Here is a 17,728-nt window from a genome sequence, read left to right on the forward strand (position 1 = left end):
GGGACGGGGCTCTCTGTTTGGCGACAAATGGCAGACAGGGAAAGTGTGAGACCTTTATTTTTGCAATTCCATTTGGCGAAAACATCACACTTGTCACACAAGTTCTGATTTCTCCGGTTCTCGAATGGAGACTCTCTCTGGCCTGGCATTCAGTCCAGCCATGAAGCGGATGGCTAATTTTACCAGACTGACCTCATTCCGCTATTGTACAAGAACAAGTGACTCAGTGTCAGGAAAAATGTGCGGGCTTATCCTTCCTTTTCCGTTCTTTTCTCCTTCCCCCTTCACCTGATTCATCTCTCTAATTGACTCGCTCCCTTCTTGTTTTGAGTGAAAGAATATGTATATTCGCTTGGCCATGCAATGTAATATGCTCACAACCGTAAGGTAAAGAAAGGGCCCTTTCTCCGCCCATCGGCCTTGTCAAGCTGTCTGCTGGCATGAGATGCTTGTAAGGGGTCCACTGACCCATCCTTCTGATTAAATGAGATATTTGCTTCAGAAGCCTCTGTTGTATCAATACTTTGATATGCATGAGGCCCGTAGCCATAACTTTACAGGTGCAGTCAAGTAGTTTTTGGTTAATTATTATTGACTGCAAAAACAAAGGTCTTCCGGTGTTGCATAATGAAATGCAGTTTAAGTCAAACTCAGACACCATTTGAGTTGATATTTTGTATATAAGGATATTTTGTATCCATCATATTTGCACAAAGATGACTTGCTTGTTAAAGTGCCCAAATACCTTTTAGGGTCACTGTATTAATGTTTCGCTATAATGTACGAATGCATATTCAATCAACGGAAACATCAAAATGAATGTATGTTTTGTTTTTACTCTTAGGTTACAGGCTCAATGGATCCTCAAAACCAATTCCAATGGTGAGCTGAAAAAAGTAGTTTTTAAAGCTTGTTGGTGTACAGCATTTGCTGTTTTAATAACCACATATGTCTATACTAACACGATCAAACCATAAACAAACTCAAACGAGTTCACCGAACATATAAACCTAGAAGGAACAGGTTTAGAGCACTGAAGCCCATAAAACCCTCAAACTGAGCAAATCTCATTTCTTGCATACTTACTGCATATCATAATGGAATCTGTAGATGCTTTTATTTCTTCACCCCTTCGTGGCACTTTTCATTAAAGAGTTCATTTTATGTACAGTAACTACATGTAAATGTAAACAAAATCAAATAGCAGCAATAACTATTTTGGTTTGAGTGTGGTTCCAAAACGAGATTATTCGAATAATATATTTTATTATGCTATAATGTTTTGACTGTGTTAGTTAGCTGTATTTATGGCTTAAATCAAAGCAAACCAACTTTAGTTTGATTGATATGAATTGTAATTCACAATAAAAAGCATGATTTTACGACAGTTTGCGTCAACTTGAACTCTCCACGGTTTCCAACAGGCATACATACAAATTCTATGGCACCGTTATATGATTTATTGTTTCACGTGCATATTTGTGCACTGCTCACAAAAGACGTGACCGAGCACATTCATGCAAAAGGGATGGCGACACAGGCTCCTCCCACGTGATGCTTTTCCACAGTTCTCCTCTGAATGACAGTGGCTGGGGAAGGGAATGAAAAAGTTGTGTGATTTCTCGCAGCCTCAACGCCGATGAGCAGCAGTTGGAGAACTTCAATCTAACTGAATGGATTGGCATGGGGAGAAGCGGCACTCTCAACCCGGCTAAGCGGCGGCTCTGGGACTGGATTTGTCTTTTGGTGCTTTCTATGTCCCTGCTTCTCCGATCAGGTGAATCATTTCTCCATCTAATAATCGCTCTTTGTACGCACGCTTGCGTCCACGCATGGGTAAACGTCCCTGCGTAACGTGCTTTCCTTACCGCATTCAACTTTTAAGAAAAACATCTACTTTGCATTTCTTAAGGGGAAACGGCGTCGATTATTACCGCGTAACCACGATTTCGTGCGCATTTTATTTCTGTAGGCCAGTGCTCCAGCAGGCACGCCGTACCGAGCGAACGTCGCCTCACCGGAGTTGCGCTGCTAACTCGCTAACTTTAGCGGATCAACTCCACTCCGTGTTTACGAAAACATTAACGTGAAACGTTTGCAAAACCCTTCGGGGTAAAAGCGACTTCAAGACAAACACCCTAACGGGATTTTACTCCTGTACACAATCACAATATACTCACGTTTTGACGTTTATAATAGTTTAGTCAGATTTGTTGTTTATTAGTGTGACAAAACTTGGCTAGCTAGTGACCGTGTCGTTGTTTACTTCGAAGGACGTGGTTGTGTTAAGACGGGTAAACTTCTCTATTCTGCGCGTAAAGTAAGCGAGATGTTATTTACGTCGTTTCTCGCGCGATTACGTCACTCTGAAAAACACGCGCGGGGTGTTTGTGTAGTTACACCAGCGCGCGCGCGTGTCATTTCATTGAAAGCAACGCGGTTGTATGGGAAGTGTTGTTTAGACATTTTATGGTCGTTTTAAATTATTACATTTTAAATTAATTAATGTGTTTCAAAAAAAGTCTTAATTTTTTTCACGTTTACGTTTGTTTAGTGTGAATGCGTTTTAAACGCGTTTAAATGGAAAAGGATCGATGTGTTGCCAGCCTTATATTGAAATACGGTTTGCATGCTTTTTATTTAGCCTAGTGCTCTTACTGTAACAGATTGTTTTAAAGTTGTATTACATGTGTATATAATAACAGAAATCAAAACTCAGCATAATCGTAATAACGCCATAGAAATCCAGTGACTTTTATTTTGGTGGTGGCACTTCTTTTTATTTACTCGTACACGTGCATTACATCATGTTTGTTATTGTTGTGTCATTATTTAAACCATGTTAAAGTCAACATATCAAACGTAAGTGAAACAACTAAGAATCGAGTAATGCAGTAAAAAAGATTGACGCAGCTTTTATTTTCACACCGTACGTTTATTACTGTTTATTGTAAACACAAATTGTCTTTGTTTTAGAAGGGGACTTTTCTCACTGTCATTCACGTTCGCAGCGTTACGCAACTTATGACAAAAAAATACAACATTTGTGTTATAGAGGTTTATTGTAGTTTACCTAGAGATCTTCAGTGGCTAAGAACTTAAACTCCATCCACCCACCACCAAAACATGCATCTACATAACGTTTTATAATGTAGTTCTTACGTATTGTTTTTATTCTCAACAGCGTGCTGCCAAACATGCCGTATTCAGCGTTGTAATGCAGAGTACGTGGCCTCATTTTCACCCTCCGGTGGCTTGCAAGAGGAGGTGCTTCCAGATGTGGACTACTGCACGGCGCTGAGGGCCTACTCATTGTGTACCCGTCGGACTGCACGCGGCTGCAGAGGGGACCTGGTCTACCACTCCGCTGTATTCCGCATCAAAGAGCTATTCGCACAGCATAACTGCTCCAGCGACGGCCCGACATCGGCGGCCAAAGCACCCAGCACTTTTAGACCACCCGTGGTGGACGTCTGTAATTATGAAAGTCGGGTGCTTGCATCGGGCCCCGCGGCCCAGCAGAAAAAGTACGGACATTGTGGATTATTCGGGGATCCTCACTTGCGGACATTTCGGGATGAGTTTCAGACGTGTAGGGTGGAGGGGGCTTGGCCGCTTATCCACAACCGATATCTTTCGGTTCAAGTCACAAATGTGCCGGTCGTTGAAGGGTCCAGTGCTACGGCAACCAACAAGGTTCGTTGTATGATTTGCATTTTGGAGTAAGGGTGACTTGGTTTTGGAAATGGGCTATTGGTTTCATTGGAGATGTAGACTCTCAGCTATACAATTTTATGACATTTATTGCAAAAAACTTTGCGAAAAACCTTAAAATCGATGCTAAGTGGGGGTCAGTGTTTATCTGAGAAGCCAGAACTTTATTAATAAAAATGTTGAAACTTGATCAGTAATACGATATATTGACAAATCGTTTTGTCGATTTTTTTCATCAAATCCTCAACCCAACAGCAATATTTAATTTCATATTTGCAACAGCAACAAAAAAAACACTGAAAATCAAACTGTGTATCTCTTTGACTTCTATATAGTAAGCTTCATTTACCACAAACATCCTAAAAACAATTTTAAGCCATTTTTCTTTGAAAGGACATGTCCTGTGTCCCCACACACAGTCAAAGAAAAGTATTTAAACCAAAAGCATGAATGAGGCAGACAGTTAGCCCAAACAATGATGTCATAGAGGGACATTTTTCCTCCTGTTGAAGGAAGTGGACTTAGACCATGGAACCATGGGTACAATACAGGTCCAAAAGAGAATAATAGAGCCCCCAGATGCTGTTGAAAAGTAGGGAACCAATAATGAAGATAGATTGTTCAGTCTTGCCGTGGTTAGTTAGGTGTTAGGGGGGATAACAACCATAAGGTATTTTGGTAACATGATGGAAGGGAAGGTGATAAATCTTGACAGACTTTAAAAAAACATTTTGCTCTAAATATCCTTGACTTGGGTTTAGATTAGATACCGGCAGGCCTCAAGGTGTCTCCTCTTGGTTTTTCACAGTTCTACTACTGCCATCATGTGGCGAGTTCTTCTATTTGCTCTAATCCACCAGCAGTTCTGTTAAAGCGATAGTTTACCCAAAAATGTAGATACCTTCATCTTTTACATCACTCCAAACCTCCATTACTTTTCTTTCGAAGAATACAAAATAATATATTTTAAATAATGTTGGTTACTAAACTACACTGACCCCCATTGACTTCCATTGTATGAACTCAAAACCACTGAGACATTTCTCAAAATATCTTCTTTTGTGTTCCGCAGAAGAAAGAATGATATACAGGTTTTAAATGAATAAATCATGACAGAATTTAAACTTAAACAGTTTACCCTTCGTGTGTGGTTTCGGTCATGTGTTTGGCCTTTCAACATTTCATAGACAAGGACACGACTGGTTTAAACAAAAACCAGCCCACACAAAAACAACACTGACAGTATCGAGATAACTGACAATTTACTGTTTAGCTTAGAGCAGTCACTCACCCATTTCCATTTGATCTCCTCTGTAGATAACAGTCATCTTCAAGTCCTACCATGACTGCACCGAGCAGAAGGTTTACCAGGCCACCACAGAGGACCTGCCATCAGCGTTCCAGGACGGCACGCGCAGCGGTGGTAAAGGAGACAGTCTGTGGATCGTAGAGGGAAGCGGAGGTCTCGGCATCCGGCTGGTGAAGATCCACGCTCGGTACCTGGGCACATCCATCATCGTTCGCCAAGTGGGCCGCTACCTGACTTTCGCTATCCGCATGCCGGAGGACTTAGCGGAGGAAAACGGCGGCCTGCAGCTGTGCCTGCACGGCTGTCCGCGCAGCGAGGTCATCAAGGCCCACGTGCTCAATCGCCAACAGAGCCTCCGTCCACCACGACTTACGGGCGGCTGGTTTGGCGACGGCGCCGAGCTGCAGCCGGGCCTCTCGGCACATGTGGACATGCTAGAACGCGCCACTACAAAGTGCAGAGAGATGCTGCAAGTAGAGGACGTTTATTTCCAATCGTGCGTGTTTGATCTTCTCACGACGGGCGATCCGGAGTTCTCCATGGCTGCTTACGGTGCCCTGGAGGATCTGAAGGCACTTCCACCCAGCACTCTGAAACAGAGCTCACCCAGGTCTCCACACATTTTTAACACGGGAACAGTAGTCACACCATCTGTTTATGCAGCTTTGCTGCTTCTTCTGCTGTTGAATTGAAAGCGCTGGTCGAGACGACCCTCGAAAACCCTTTTGGAAATCGACCTTGTTCAAGTATCACACTCAGATTGACTCAAAACTATACGTCAGTGAGAAAAACTGAAACCGGCACTTAAGTGCTACGTGAAAATAGACCCTGAATCCTTGTTCTGCCATTCAAACACGTGTTTATCCTTTGGAGCGGGATAACTGCGAAACACTCCAGGCTTTCTGAATGTGAAATCAACCGTGGCCCTCTAATCTGGAAAAGATGAAGGCAGCTAATCTGCATATCCTTTAGATTATCACAGATTCAAGTCTCACCAGAGAGGAGACCTATGATAAGGACATGAAGCTTCTTTTGAAAAGTATTAAGAGACAGTGAGAGGTGGCCTAGAGCGCACCGTGATGCTCATCTTCCAGAATCACACGAGTTTAGGTGCACAAGCGTGGAAGGTTATTGAAAATATATGATACGTTCACAGGATCCAACAACTACTGGAAATGCTACCTATCCATTTATTTTTAGGGTTGCTAACATCCATACACAAAGCTACAAATGTACAGTCCCGTCAACCAGACACAAACTGACCTCCTCAAGCTGCTCTGCTTATTATGGTTAAAAGAAAACGAAACAAATTCTTTATATAATAATATATTGAAAGAGTGTATATATGTTTTATAATGTGTACATTCATCTGTGTATAGATGATAATGTTTTAAATTGGTTTCACCTAGCTAGATTTTCTTTTAGTTTGTAAGAGGTTACTAATATGTGCTGTATTGTATAATCTGTTTTACATATTAAAAAAAGAGTTGTGACAGTATATGGTCTTATTTATGTCATAGGTTTTGTGACCAAATCAGTTTTGGTTCCCAGATTGTTTTAGGAAGGTTTGGTTTTGTTACAAAAAAGAACCTGTAATGGAAGATCCCAAAACATCCTTATTTGGTTCCCAAAAGGTATTTAAAAGAATTGGGAACCTAATGCTAACGTTGCGAGAACGTATTTTTTTCTGGTTATATATTTTCATCCCTTTAGTCATTATACAAAACTACTAAAATCACATAGTAAACATTTAAAAGGTTTAAGCATAAACAGTAAGTCAACACTGACGCACTTTTAGTTTCTTAATAACTTCACGTATAAGTATTAAATGTTATTGTTACGTTGTGATTCAGTTCCAAATGTTATGTTAGTTATATTTTGTTCTGACATTTGTGTTCGCATAAAAAAAACTGAAACGGAACCCGATCAGTGTTGTTTACATCTTGCAAAATGGCCTGTAGGCAGCGATTTCGTTTTTTTCCCCTAGACTGAGCTCAACCTCATGGTACCGACCATTTGGCCAGTGAACGAAAGCAATTGATATTTGTCCATCGACTGCTTAAAGTGGTCCATATGGGTGCGTGTGCGAATAGGCCCACCGCCCGATGACATCTACAAACCGTTTCACACGTTTTCATGGTCCGCAATAAGGATCTTTCAGGCCTCGGGTGAAAACCGCGCTGAAATGACAGGGTCGTGTGACGGAGATTAAAACGCCGTCAGTTTAACCACATTCATCAAGCTAAACGAAGCGTTTTCCAGCGCTGCCCTTCTCTGGTACTTCGCACCTCTCGGCACTCCATCACTTTCAAGTTTTAATGGCGCCCAATGCGAGAAAGAACAAGTCTGGCTGTCAGAAATCATCTTGTACAGGCTGCGTGAACGCAGGCCTGTAAGTTAACATGCTGACAGCTACAGTATATGATTCTTATACTTCAGCACAGTGCGTTTTTACAAGTATTTTATACGTTTTTTTTGCGTTCTCTATGAAGCTTATAAATAATATAGAGCCGTTCTGTTTGAGGTATGTAATGAGGTACATAAAGAAACCACAATTCACTTTGTTCTTAGCTCGCTTTGATCTAATAAAACAAGGACAATTATTGAGCTAATGAATTAAAGGAAAGCCTCTGAGAGTGATTAATATTCATACCTGGAAATGAACGTGACATTAATAGGATAGCGGGTAAGATAAATAGACAGAACTGGAGATGTCTACACCTTGATTGATAAATTGGTAGATGGATGGCTCTCCTAAACAGCTGTGTTTAAGCACCATTAACATTTGCAGTCTCACCGAATACTTAAAGCATTTTTCTTTGGCCAAAAGGCACAGAAAACGTCCCGTTTGTAAATGCCTTTTTAAAGGTGTCAATGCTGTTTTTAGTGTTCATTTTATTATATACTTCACTTCATCTAGAAAGAAACGATCGACTGGAGAAAATTCCATAAACATGGTACATGTACTACAAACCTTTGCTGCAAACGCACTGCGCTGTGCTCAGGTTCTACGCTGTATATTTGCTAATACGTCTGCGCTGTAGAACTTTTTAACAAATGGCCCCTCTACACCTCCAAGCCTCGAAAAACCAAGCTTGAAAATTGGGCATCTATATCATAAATCTTGGCAAGTTATGATAATTTGCAATTCACTCCCTCATCAAAGGCAATATTACCCTAATTTATTATCTTCCCGCGTATGCGGCGCTCGGAGGCCGTGGAGATAAGAGTCTATCAGGAGGGGGATTGATTTTCATTAACAGACTGTAATAAAGATGAACTGCTAGGACCGCGCGCTGACCAAGAGCCACACTTTATTGTAATTGGGCCAATTTATTTCATGAGCCACTGCCTCCACTTTTTAGGCTCGCCCCTTTCCTCTCTACCCCCTCTCTCTCTCTCTCTCTCTCTCTCTCTTCCTCTGTTCATTACTGTAATGTTTCAACCACATCCTCATTTTTTCTTCATATTTCGGCTGCCGTTCAAACTGTATATTCAACATTTCATGAATCCACCTGCAGATGTGTCCACACAACATAGACTCTAATCATTTGATTGTTAGGAATCATTGACATTTATCTGTCTGTCTGTCTGTCTATCAGATGTATATCTCTGTCAACTGTCTGTCTGTCCAATTTATCTGTCCGTCAGTCCATCCGTCTTCCTGCCTGCCTGTCTATCTATCTATCTTTCCGTCCATCCATCCATGTACCTTCCTGCCTGTCTGTCTATATTTCTGTCCGTCCATCCATCCATCCTGCCTGTCTGTCTGTCCAATTTATCTGTCCGTCAGTCCATCCGTCTACCTTCCTGCCTGCCTGTCTATCTATCTATCTTTCCGTCTATCCATCCATGTACCTTCCTGCCTGTCTGTCTATATTTCTGTCCGTCCATCCATCCATCCTGCCTGTCTGTCTGTCCAATTTATCTGTCCGTCAGTCCATCCGTCTTCCTGCCTGCCTGTCTATCTATCTATCTTTCCGTCCATCCATCCATGTACCTTCCTGCCTGTCTGTCTATATTTCTGTCCGTCCATCCATCCATCCTGCCTGTCTGTCTGTCCAATTTATCTGTCCGTCAGTCCATCCATCTACCTTCCTGCCTGTCTGTCTGTCTATCTTTCCGTCCATCCATCCATGTACCTTCCTGCCTGTCTGTCTATATTTCTGTCCGTCCATCCATCCATCCTGCCTGTCTGTCTGTCCAATTTATCTGTCCGTCAGTCCATCCATGTACCTTCCTGCCTGTCTGTCTATATTTCTGTCCGTCCATCCATCCATCCTGCCTGTCTGTCTGTCCAATTTATCTGTCCGTCAGTCCATCCGTCTACCTTCCTGCCTGCCTGTCTATCTATCTATCTTTCCGTCTATCCATCCATGTACCTGCCTGCCTGTCTGTCTATATTTCTGTCCGTCCATCCATCCATCCTGCCTGTCTGTCTGTCCAATTTATCTGTCCGTCAGTCCATCCGTCTTCCTGCCTGCCTGTCTATTTATCTATCTTTCCGTCCATCCATCCATGTACCTTCCTGCCTGTCTATATTTCCGTCCATCCATCCATCCTGCCTGTCTGTCCAATTTATCTGTCCGTCAGTCCATCCGTCTACCTTCCTGCCTGCCTGTCTGTCTATCTATCTTTCCGTCCATCCATCCATGTACCTTCCTGCCTGTCTGTCTATATTTCCGTCCATCCATCCATCCTGCCTGTCTGTCCAATTTATCTGTCCGTCAGTCCATCGATCCATCCGTCCACCTACCTACCTGTCTCTATTTATGTATGTATTATCTGCCTGCCTGTCTGTCTATCTATATATCTATCTATCTACAGTCTCTGTCTGTCTGATTTATGTCTACGTTATGTTACTCTAAAGTGTCAGATTGGTGTAATATACAGTGTCATTCTTGAACTTTCCTTTTTGTGACTCCTCTATTTCTTTGTGATATATACATATGAAATTAAATTGTATTTGTATGATTTTCACAAGGGGGTGAGGGCTAGGTTTGGGGAAGATGAATTCAGACCTGAAGTTCTTTTCGGCAACAAATGCAAAATTGATGGGATGGGTAAGAAAGCTTTCAAAAGATTCCATATATTTCTAGTTTTGTTTCAATAGTGCTCCCACCTTTGGATTTGCGGGATGGCAAAGTTTAAGAGGTTTTAAACAAAGTATGTTAGCGTAAGGACCAGGGCAAATACACTGCATATTAAATTTAAAATTTTATTGTAAAATTGAAAAAAAGAGAGAGAAGCCCATTAAGCATTTCTTTTCGATGCATACATTTTTCAAAACATAACCAATAAATAGGAGATTCATAAACAGATTGTAGTCATCAATAAATAAATAAAATAAATTAATGTTAATAAATTAATTGGCAAATCGTTAGATGAGTAGGCATAACAGTAAAACAATGTAAGCAGCAGGTATTCGAGAAATGTCAACAGGATGTTTGGTTTTTCAGGCAATATCTCAGATATATCTTCTCTGTTTTTAAAAAGAAAGAAAGAAAAACAAAGCACTGTCCATTTCTGTTCGTGCAGCACCAATCGTATCGCGAGGATAGATGGCGCATCGATCACACGGTGCACTCTTAGAAAATATCGAAAGGAAACAAACATTAACAAGAAACCAAAATCAACTGTAAACAGCATTGTCTCGTCCAGGCTTTAAGATCGGCGCAGTGAGTGCCTGGCTCTCCCACTGCGCACTTCACACAGCAAAAATCAATAATCTCGATATATATTTCCTTACGCTTTGTGCTGAGAAAACCAGAACTTTAACATGATCTTTATAAAGCGAAAACCCGACCCTCCCCGCCCACCCACCGACAACACCCCCATAGAATCTGAGAAATGTTCCTGTGCGGCTGCTCCCTAATATACAGATTTCATTTCTATAATAAGCTACTTTCCTTAGCATACAAACCAGTTAAAGAATCATATTGTTAATATGAGTACCTTTATAAGACTTTAATCCCCCAAAGCTTCCCCCAGATGAGCATGCTCATAGATCAAAGTTCGGCATGAAGATTTAAAAGAACAAAATAGAAATGCTTCGAACAGAATAAATGATTTAATGGTCGGAACACAGGTATGAAATGCTGGTGGTGTAGTTTCTTCAGAAGTACCTGTAGTGCAATACCTTGGTTTCTTGTGTAAATGCAATATGTAACGTCAACACGTCCCCTTGTTGTTTTTTTTACAAATCTAGCCACGTTTTTCATTTGACACGCCTTCCAATCTTCTTTTTTCTGTAATGATATCATCCTTCAAACTTATTAAACTTCAGGCACTAGTTGCCGTTTTTAATTTGCATTACACTTGCTTTTACATGCGGGCCAAATTTAATTTGATTTTAATAATTCACATCTGGCGTGGAGAGATTCTCGAAGAAGGCCGCGCAACTTGAGGTTATTAGACCTCAGACGCCCGAAGGCTGCATGTCTGTATATCACAGCCTTCTGATATGCCACCACAGGACAGGAGAGGGGAGAAATGAAATGGAGAGGGTTCTCCAGAAAAGGCCATTATAACCTGCGAATCGACGGCGATCCATTTCAGCGCGACCTGAGGGCGGAAAAATGGCGCTCGACAACGTTTATGTTTCTCGACAAAACGTGTTGACGACTGCGAGATTATACATTAGCATACAGATATATTTTTAGGTAAGACAAACAGGTCAAATAACCACAGCGGAAATCAAACGAGGTCAAAATGTGTGCTTTTCTGTCCTAGCTAGATTCTAGAGCTCTGTTTATCTGTGAATTCTGCGAGAACTCAATTTTGATGTGTTTCTGTGTCGTATATTAGTTTTGGCATATCTACGAAGGCAGTGCGTTATCGAGAAGTTGTCGAATGACAAGCGTAGCGTAGTGACAGCATGGGTGCAAACGCTACATTTAGAAAAAGAAATGCATAGGAATGAACCTTTCAACCTGAATCAGGCACACTGTGCATGTTACCTCACCACTCAGTCCTTCCTTCTCTTTACAACTTAATGTAGACCATCAAAGTACATATCGCTGCTGTCTTACAGAAACCACGTATCTCAATATTTCCATATTTTTGGTTATAAATCATTATTATTGGAAATCCTTTATGCTTGTCACCGGGATCTGCAGATATCTAGCCAATAGAAAGAATAAAAAAGTGTCATTTAAAAAGTAAGGTGTTTTTCCCATTTCCTGAATAACAGCGAATTGGGACATCCGAGGTTTCGGAAGGACAGCGGAGATATTTAACTGGCCATTGAGTCGTTACGAAATATACTTTTTTTTGTTCTCCGGCTAACAAATCAAATCACACACTTCGAATTTGACTTCATTTTAAAACGGCCAACAAAAATGTCCACGTGAAACTAAAATTGACTCTATCTACTTGGTTAGGCGCACATTACTAGTTTTGTGGTGAACAATCAACCAGATTCAATAAAAAAAAGGTTTCATTCAATATTTCGATTCACTCTGAAATACATCGCAATACCGAGTCTTCTTTCAAAGTCACGAAAAGTTTTGATCAAACTTTTGTTTGTGCAGTAGTTACTTTTTACCGACAAATACAGAAGTTCAACAAATGTAAAAGCTTTTTCAAATCTTTAAACACGTTTTGTGGTGAACAATTCAACCATATTTGACCATAAAAGTGTCCTCCAGAAACCGGTCATACTTTCTGGGTTCACGCTGACTTTAACGTGTCTTTCAAAAGTCACAGAAAATTAGTTTTGCAGCAGTTCCTTCTTACAAGTCCAATAAATGACACACTTTTTGACTTTGAATTGTTTTAGCGAGCATCTTTGAATTTCAGTTGCATAAAACGTGGCACGGTACCCGACTTCAACTCAAGTATAATTCCTCAGTAGGCCTACTCTTGACACCCCGATACTGTTCATAGTTAAGATTGCTGTCAGCCTCGCTCGCGTTAATACTCCGCTATATTTGTGGCTTGTCTGAGAGAAAACCAACAGCTGTGGTTAAGTACACCATAATGTCAGACTCGGTGGCTTTTTTATTGATGGATAAGTTTGCTCCAAATGCAAACCCCCGTGGCTCCAATTTGCAAGCTGTTGGTAAGCTGTTAAACAGTCTGCTCATTAGGCTTCGAAGACAGTTAGCGTCTTGCTAATCCATACCAGCCTGAGATGCCTATTCCTAGAAATATAAGTCATTTGTGGATACCATGTTCTTTGACGTGCGTTCGATTCGAGGGGATGTTACGATCGTTCCGCGGCATTTTACCTTAAAAGAATTTAGTAGCGAAATGAGTGAGAAAAACGTCAATTTGTCATTGGTTGTGCATGTTTCTGAGGCGAAGCTTGAAATCGTTATAATTACGTTGCAAGATGGTCCCTGTAAAATTCTGATGTGCTTCAGACGTTTTGGCCCTTCTGTAGAGTTCCTTGTAAGCCACTACATCAGGGCGTTTTTGTGGGCTGTAAATAACCTTTTCAAGGTTTAAGGCTTGGTATCTCTATAACTGCTTGGTCTATTTAGCAATGTGCTTTATCAGTTGAAATCGAGCATTTGGCACCAACCGGCATGTTCATAGTAGATTGCTGTGTTTAGATGCGATGCAAGTCGCGTATGTTGAAAGATGTTTTCTGAAATGAATGATATGAAAAGCTCTGATGTTCGCTTGTATGGTAGAAAAGGGCGATGGTGCTCAAAAATAAAACGAACAACTGTAAATACTCTTTAGATCCGATTGAGGGCACTAGGAGCATTAAAGCGTTACAAATAATATATATCAGTAAATATTTCCCATCCTGTCAAAAAACAAACATTACCGTTGATTTTTGTTCTTTTTTAACCTGTGCATTGGCTACAGCTGTTACATTAGTTTGCACGTAAGCCACCGGTACTGGATTAGTGAAGCTTTCCTCAGATAAATGCGTTTGCTTATGCGTACTGAATACCTACCCGGGTTTTTGCTGAACCAGCAATACTTTTGCACATGCATATATAGGTATAGTTTTATTCAGCATTTGTTTGTGTGGCATGTGGGCCTATTTCTGATATCTGAGCAACCTCGGAGTAAAAATGAAGAATGGACGGCTTAAAACCCCACCCGCCCCACCCCGGCGTCCCCTTTATATTTAATGGATGAAAAAATGGCTGAACATGCTCCTAACACTCTCCAATCCACATATTCTAATCCACTAAAATAGTATAGCTTTTAAAATCTTTTTTCTTCTTTTTTTTGTCTATTTTCTTTAAATATTCTGAAACCCAGTAGCTATAAATGTAAAAGGAAAAGAACTCAAAATCCCTTTCCTCCGACCTGAAGCGATTATTTTATGCTTTTTTTCTTTAAACGTACATTGTTAGTAGTAGTTTGTAGTATTAGTAGATAATAATAATAATAATACCATATATTTCTGTTGAGGAATAAAAATGTTTGGTCCTTTGGTCCCTTGGGGGGTGAAAACGTTTCACCGAGGGTACAGAAACCTCGGTGACCACAGAAAGTCCTTCGTTTGCTGAAAGACGCGATGACAGAAGAAAGGAAAGAGGAAAAAAGACAAAGAGAAAGTCCACTAGTGGGAAAGAAGAGCTTTTGTTCCACTGCATTTTTCCTTGGTCTTCAAGTTTAACCCTCATTTGTCCAGTGTGATAAAAGCCGTATGCGCCTCTTCTTTTAAATAACGTATGCATGTGTAATATGTAGATTGAAATCAAAGTTGTTCTTGCTCGATTTTCTTTTCGTTTGTTTCTTGACTAACGGTTCGAGGCTCAGCGAGAGAGGACGTGTCGAGTTCTCCGTCTTTTGAGAAATCTTCCTCGCCGTTCGTGTGCGACTGTGTTTTTTTTAGTCCACGGGTGCTCGTTCGCCCGCAAATCTCCTCCGTACTGAACTCCTCCGTAAAATAAATGCTGATATGTCTTCAAAAAAATCTGTTCGTTGCTTGTTTTTAAAGAAAAAGTTAAATTCCTTTCCAGATTTCACTCTTCAAATCCTATGAAAGAAAACAATGATGTATTTCATTGTTAGTCTACTATCTACATGTGATATATCAACAGCTGCATTACAGGCTCCAGGAAACTGTACCTGTGCTGTTGCTGAGAGTCTGTGTAGATTGGTCCCTGTCAGTACGGGCGGCTTGCGTCCTTCGGTCTCTTTAACTGCACTTTCAATCTCTTCATGCCGATCTGAAAGCCGTTCATGGCCTGGATCGCAGCCTGCGCACTCGCTGGGTTGTCGAAGCTCACGAAACCTGTGAGGAACCAGAAGAACGTTACGGACATGGTTGAGGCTGTTCAGGTCCATTTTAAATACGCTGTTGTTTTAAATTGTATTTTATTCAGTCGTACAAAAAGTTAAGTTTATTGTGTTGCTGCTTACATTTTCTGCAAAGACTAAAGTTAAATTTTTCTGCAAATATTGACAATTTAATATTTGGAATGTTGTCAAATAAACCTTAGATTTAAAAACAATACTAACAATGAATATAAATATCTTTTCTACTATATTATCATTTATAAAATGTAATAATTTACAATAATATATCATTCACAAGTTTTTCCTAAATGTTTGCTGTCGCACCATAGGACACATGAACGGTTTATTTGTGAATCAGTCATTTAATTTATGTTTATATATCGCTTTTCACAATTTTGCATTGTTGCAAAGCAGTTTTACATACATTTAGGCTCTTTACTGTAGTTAAAGGGCCTAAATATTATATATTAAAAGTAATATAAATCATATTGGAACTCTACATAGTATTATTTATAAATATTCTATTTATGCAACTCAAGATGTGTTTTATTAGTATATATTATTTATTAGTCCATGTGCTTCCTGGGCTTCAAACCCATGACCTTGACATTGTTAGCACAGTTTAACCTACACGAACATCTGTCAAAAAAAGAAATCACTACAAGTGCGACTGTGTGGAATTCATACGTAATGAGCATATATAAGCCACCGGCAGTATAGAACAGGAACAAATCGCCCCATAGGACGGCAAAACGGGGCCAACTACAGCACGCGACACCCCCAGCTTCCCGTTCAAACCCATCGCCTTTTAAAAGTCACTGACCAAAAAAGCAGCCCTGAAGTGTAGATCCGGCAACTGGATGCACTCTTCCTGGCATTACAAGTGTCAGGAACCAGCTGGGAACTGTGAAAAACAGCATGCGCTTTCTTTGGTCATCGGCCACCTGGGAGCTCAGGCCTAGGTGCCTAACTGTGCCCGCAGCTGCCCCATTTTCACACTTGTATCTGTGTGGAGGTGACGTGGGGAGAAACAGCCACTATACCGCTTAATAGAGAATCTATGTATGTCAGTGCTCACAGCCGAGTCCCACAGGTCCATCCCTTCCCCTGACCTCAGCGCAGATTAATTACTTCAGCGGGCGTCTGTTGGCCAGACCTGACATTATGCAGTAAATGCATAGTGTATAAGTCAATAGTGCAAATAGGTCCTACTTCACAAATTTATATCTTATTAAGTTCCCTCAGGAGACAGGAGCTGCTATTAATTGTGGCTTGGGAAATGTCTCCCCCTGGAGCGAGAACAAATGTTGATCCATAATGGGCCTTTTTGCTTCACTTAAGGCTTCGGGTTCGGACTCAGGGGCTTTTAAAAGTGCTCGGGTTTGTGGCTTGACACTCAATACGGCACGGGGAACCTGAATAGACCTTGCGTTGGAAGGACGGATGTAGACTGGATGCTTTGGAATTGGCCGCGTTTTGGAACCTCTTGGAATTTGTTTACATGTGATCCATAACGCACGTACAGCCTTACCGAAACATTTGCTCTGGTTGGTGGCTCTGTCCATGAAGACCTTGGAGGAGATGACGGAACCAAATGGAAGAAACATCTGCATGAGCTCATTATCGCCAAATTCCTGCGGTAGATGGTAAATGAAGAGGTTGCATCCCTCTGGTCCTGAAACACAACGTAAACAGTGATGTTACTCACTATATATTCATTATTAAAGACTTTTGAATTTAAAAGACGAAATAGACACATGAACACCAAGAAATAAAAGAACCTTCAGGCATTTCTGAATACAGTGCTTGCAATGTTGATAGATTTCATTTGATCATATTATTAAAGGTGAAGAGCGTTGTTTGTGATATTGCTGCGGTACTTTTCATTCAAAATAATTGTATTTTCAACATTTAAACATTTTGTTGTGCGTTTTGTTTTGTTTGTTTAAGACTTGCCCGACACAGCATCACAAGTTCGACCAATGGCATAAGTTTGGCGTGGCACTTTCTGTTTGTCAAACCAATGGTAGACTGGGTGGAGTCATTATTTTGATCTGTAAATTCACAGATACAGTTTATTTACTGCATATATATTTATTTGTTTAACCATTGTGTGATTATTCCCCTGGGCTTTTAATATCCTTGATTTTTATGAAACACAAAAACATCTCTCACCCTCACCTTCTCTCTGCTGCTGCTGTTGGATGACTTGCGGTGGTTGTGGCAAACTTTGGCCAATAGGGGTCAGTGTGGTCGCTGGGTAGATGGCTGTAGGTACAAAGAGAAATCTCTGTGAGTGGACAGACTGGATTTATGTGGAACAGCATTGAACAAGGCCACTCGACTCATTACCGACACAACACTTCCCGGCGAAAAAAATCAACAAACTGATGCGATATTGGTGAAAGTCAACCATCCGTTTTTAGTAAACGGCACATTCCTCATTTCAGAAAAATCTGACATATTGTAAAATATAGTACAGGGTTCTGCAAA

At 40.8% G+C, this 17,728-nt stretch overlaps 2 protein-coding genes across 10 annotated transcripts in view; one reads left to right on the top strand and one right to left on the bottom strand.

Annotated features, from left to right (window-relative positions):
* Positions 1-1,561: 1,561 nt before the first annotated feature.
* rgmd (RGM domain family, member D) lies at positions 1,562-6,521 on the top strand. Its single transcript, XM_079471607.1, is given in 4 exon segments — positions 1,562-1,613; positions 1,616-1,777; positions 3,185-3,696; positions 5,032-6,521. Coding segments are annotated over 4 exon segments (1,392 nt in total). The 5' UTR covers positions 1,562-1,579; the 3' UTR covers positions 5,716-6,521.
* A 7,709-nt stretch (positions 6,522-14,230) lies between these two features.
* Positions 14,231-17,728, bottom strand: part of celf5a (cugbp, Elav-like family member 5a) — a gene marked incomplete at its 5' end in the record, with an annotated part of 159,303 nt that continues 155,805 nt past the window's right edge. For 7 of the 9 annotated variants that reach the window (XM_079471524.1, XM_079471522.1, XM_079471523.1 and 4 more), the window contains 4 exons: positions 14,231-14,972; positions 15,065-15,230; positions 16,767-16,910; positions 17,417-17,503. In XM_079471524.1, the coding sequence (XP_079327650.1) occupies positions 15,103-15,230; positions 16,767-16,910; positions 17,417-17,503 (359 nt within the window). In that variant the 3' untranslated portion in view covers positions 14,231-14,972; positions 15,065-15,102. Of the gene's footprint in view, positions 14,973-15,064; positions 15,231-16,766; positions 16,911-17,410; positions 17,504-17,728 lie in introns of all 9 variants that reach the window. The other 2 variants (XM_079471525.1, XM_079471518.1) reach the window with 1 other exon arrangement.

The sequence above is a fragment of the Barbatula barbatula genome (genome assembly GCF_947034865.1).
Source record: "Barbatula barbatula genome assembly, chromosome: 13".
In the NCBI taxonomy this organism is placed as follows: Eukaryota; Metazoa; Chordata; class Actinopteri; order Cypriniformes; family Nemacheilidae; genus Barbatula; species Barbatula barbatula.